The following is a 3,895-nucleotide window of genomic DNA, read 5'->3' as shown; positions in this document are numbered from 1 at the left end:
CATTCGTCCTCGATACTCTCCTTTCATGAGGGGAAGAGCAACAGAAAAAAGGTCTGCTGATATATCTCTGTGAGAACACGTTTCTCTTGAATGAAAGAGACACCTACAGATCTCTTCTTCTCCTTCCACTTCCTTAGGTGACGGGCAGATATAACTCGAGTAGAAAAGCGAAAAGCAGAAACGACAGAAGTCTCTAGAAAGAGAGAGAACATCTCTTCTTGTTCTTTCCTATGTTCATGTGTCTCTCTCCATCTCTCTTTCATTCATCTTTGCATGCATGCAGTCCTTCTGAAACACCCTGGGAGCTAGATATCTCGATGCTGTTTTTTTCTCTTTCGCTTGTGCTGTAGAATGACAAGGAAGAACGAAGCATGACGAAAAAGTTCTCTTTATCTTCTCAAGAAAAAGAAAGAGAGGCCGTCACCGAGAGAAGAAGATGCTGAGGTGTGTATCGTCAGATGGCGATAGAGAGGAAGAGTCAGAGAGAGAGATAGAGATGCGAAATCTCATGCTTTCCTCTATCATCACTTTCCCTTCTCTCTTGGTCTTCTTCTTTGACTAAGAAGCTCGCAGCCATCTCTTCATTGTGCAGCTAACTTTTTCTTTCCTTCCTTGTATTTTCCCTTTCTTCGCGTCTTCTCTTTTTCTCTCTTTTCTTCTTCCTTTCTTTCATCTCTTCTCCATCTACGTTGTAACCTTCTATCTTTTCAATCTCTCTTTCTATCTCTGCCTAATCGACGTCTGTATCTCTCCTTCTCTACCTATCTTCAGTCAACTTCTATATCTTCAATCTATCTAGCGATCTGTCTCCCCTCTATCTCTCTATCTATTATCCGTCTACCTACCTATCTCTCCGTCTCTCTCTGATCTATCTCTCTAGATTCTCCTCTCTATTTTGGCTAGCTGCAGGGAGGTATGTCTGCCTTTTCAGCAAAAGACTCTTGGAGAGATCGGTGTGTGTTTCTTCATCTCTACTTGTTCTCTTCTTCAGTCAGCTATCCACGCGCTGGACGATTTCTTGATAGATAGATAGATAGATAGAAAGGTGAGAAAGATTTCTTTCATATCATTCTACCTATTTTCTTCCTGTTCCTTTTCTTCTCCTTCTCTCTCGTTGTCTTCTTCCCTCGTCTTTGAAAGATCTTTCCGCACATTCTCTGGAAAGAATCGGGAAAGAGAGAGAGAGGGAAAGGTACATTGAGGCAGTAGATGGAATGTAGGCATGAATGCTTGCATGCACTCATTGTCACAGCAGGAGACAAAGAGAAGAAAAGAAAAAGGAGAAGAAAAGAAGAGGAGGATGTGTCTCTGACAGGAGATGTTCTAAAAGGTTAGATCTATCAAGCGACCGAATGAATAAGAAGAAGAAGGCGACAGAATCGATTTTCCTCGCTTTTTTCTCAGGGATAGAATGCTTCTAGATGGAAAGACTAGCGCGATATTCTCAATGATGAGAGGGAGGTGTATATACACCTAGGTGGCTATAGAGATCTATAGATCTACATCCTTTTAACACCTCGTTGGTAAAGTCCGTGTGAAGGGAGAAGATGAAGAAGGACAAGAGAGAAGAGAGTCGTGGGTTATTCTAATGCAAATAAATACCTTCCTATCTTCTTCTTCTTCTTTCTCCTTTACACTCTTCTTACTCATCATGACACCTCTTTCTTCTTTTTCTTCTTTGATCTCTCAAGCAACACCGCCATCTCTTCCTTCTTTCTTCGTCCCTCTCTTCTTCTCCTCCTCCTTTTCTTTTTCTTTTCTTTCTAGTTGCGTTCCTCACAATGGGAGAAGAATTGAAGTTACGCGAACAGCGTCTGCATGTCTCGATAGAAGATTTCGACCATAGCAAGACTCTAAGAGGCTTTACGACTCTCTATATAGAGATCGGAGCTTCTTCTGTAGCTGCGGTCGCGGCAGTTGTATCTTCTTCAGGCACACAGCAGATTTCTTCTTCTTCTGCCTCTTGTTCTCCCCCCTTGTTCTCACCTAGCCTAGGAGAAGGAGAAACAGGAGAGAGCCACTATGAGCATGGGAGAAGAGGAGGTGGAGAAAAAGAGAGGGAAGAAGATCAAGATGTCACGGCGTTGATGCTAGGCTTGAATGACAGGCACGACAAGAATAAGGAGAAGAAGAAGAAGGAGAAGGAGAACAAGAAAGCCTTTTCGTCTTCTCCTCATCGAGTGGTGCTCCCTTTACAGGTAATAGAGTAGTTTGAAGGAAATGAGCCCGTCTCCATGGCGGTGAGGCGCAACAAGCATCGATACTGTAGACAAGTCTCTACAGAGACACATGTCTTTCTGTGTTTCTTCATCTTCAGGTATGGGGATTTCTCTTTCGCATCTTCTTATCAGGAACAGAAGTGAAGAACGTTGCAGCTCTGATGCCCGGTGGGGGGGGGAGACAGCTCTTCTTTCTCTTGGTTAGACGTCTGTCTGCTTCGTTTTTTTCTTCTTTCTTTTGCTTTTTGTCTTCTTCTCCTTAGTTCTCCCCCTACATCTTGAGTCATTTCGTGTCGCCACCTGTCTCTCTCTATCACTGCATGTCGGCATAGATCGACACGTGGAACAAGGCTTATGTATGAAGAGGGATATGGGTGTAGAAATCTATGTAGGGATTCGGTCTTCCTCGCCATCGCTCTCGCCGCCCCTCGATACATAGCAGGTGTATATACATATGTATATAGATAGATATATAGAGTATGTGTGTGTGTATATATATATATCTATGTATGTATACGGTGTCATCTCATGGCTTGGAGGTGTAAGCTATCTGTTCTCCTTCGTTTCTACCTTCCTTCTTCCCTCTGTGCGTCTACTTTCTTTCTTTCTTTCTCACTCTTTCTTTCTTTCTTGATGGGACAGGTTCCTCTTATAGTTGTCTCTGTCTATGTCTACCCCTTTCTCTGGAGTCACATCATCCTGGATCTGTCCCTCTTCTCTGTTTCTCTTCTTTCTTATTCTTTTTCAGCTCCCTCCTGCATGCGATATATCCCGAGTGTATGTAGATGACCAGCTCTCAAGCTTCAGCCTTCCTTCTTCCTTCTCCCCTATACACTTCAGGCAAGGAGAAACAGAAGATGAAGAAGAAGAGGAAGAAAGATATCGCAGTGCTCATACACCTTCGTCAGTCTTTTCTTCTTCTTCTTCCGCTCTATGGCTAGATGAAGAAGAAGAAGGAGAGAGAGATTGCGCCCTAGGAGGAGGAGGAGAAGACGACGTTCATTTTGATCTTCTCACTTTAAGACTCCGTACTGCAGTAAGGACCACAGAGAGATCTAGATAAATCGATGCGATTTTCATCCCTCCGTCTTCGTCTGCTCTCTGTATGTTCTTATGTGTGTGTATATCTGTCGGTGTGAGAATGTGTGTGTAACGGGTCGGCTTATATCCGAAGAGGACAGAAAGAAACGGAAGGACTATGATATGAGAGACCTTCTCTAACGGGGAGTTTCCTTGCTAGGAAGGTTCGTATCTGAATGCTTCTCTCGCATTTTTCTCCCCTCTCTCTCTATATATGACCGCTGACCACCACTCTACGTGTACTGGAGACAGCTAGCTATAGATATCGATAGATAGATGTAGATAGATCTAGGTATAGATATAGGTAGATATAGGNNATATATGTATATATATCTGTATAGATGTCTAGGCAATCAGATCTTCTCTCTACTGTGAAGTCATCACTCCGTGGTAGAATATACGCTTTTAGCATAGTAGGCTATTTGTCATAACTTAAGTGTAATAGCATTAATCTCCTACTTTGTGACGCGAGGAGAAACTCAGGCTTCTCTTCGCGCCGCCCGTTTCTCTCCCTCTCTTCCCTTAAGAAGTGTTCCTCTTCTCTGAAGTCACAACGGAGAGTTCATCGCTAGACTGCATTTCTTTCTTTCTTTCTT

The 3,895-nt window shown here is 43.2% G+C and overlaps 1 protein-coding gene across 1 annotated transcript; it reads left to right on the top strand.

The window, feature by feature from the left end:
• Positions 1-415: 415 nt before the first annotated feature.
• Positions 416-3,252, top strand: CSUI_006379 (uncharacterized protein; the record flags this gene model as incomplete). Its single annotated transcript, XM_068066540.1, has 2 exons — positions 416-2,198; positions 2,968-3,252. Coding segments are annotated over exons 1-2 (702 nt in total), but the record flags the coding sequence as incomplete, so codon positions are not given.
• Between the last annotated feature and the right edge of the window lie 643 nt (positions 3,253-3,895).

Source organism: Cystoisospora suis (assembly GCF_002600585.1).
Source record: "Cystoisospora suis strain Wien I chromosome Unknown contig_3220, whole genome shotgun sequence".
Lineage (NCBI taxonomy): Eukaryota > Apicomplexa > Conoidasida > Eucoccidiorida > Sarcocystidae > Cystoisospora > Cystoisospora suis.
This window is presented reverse-complemented; position numbering and strand designations above follow the sequence as displayed.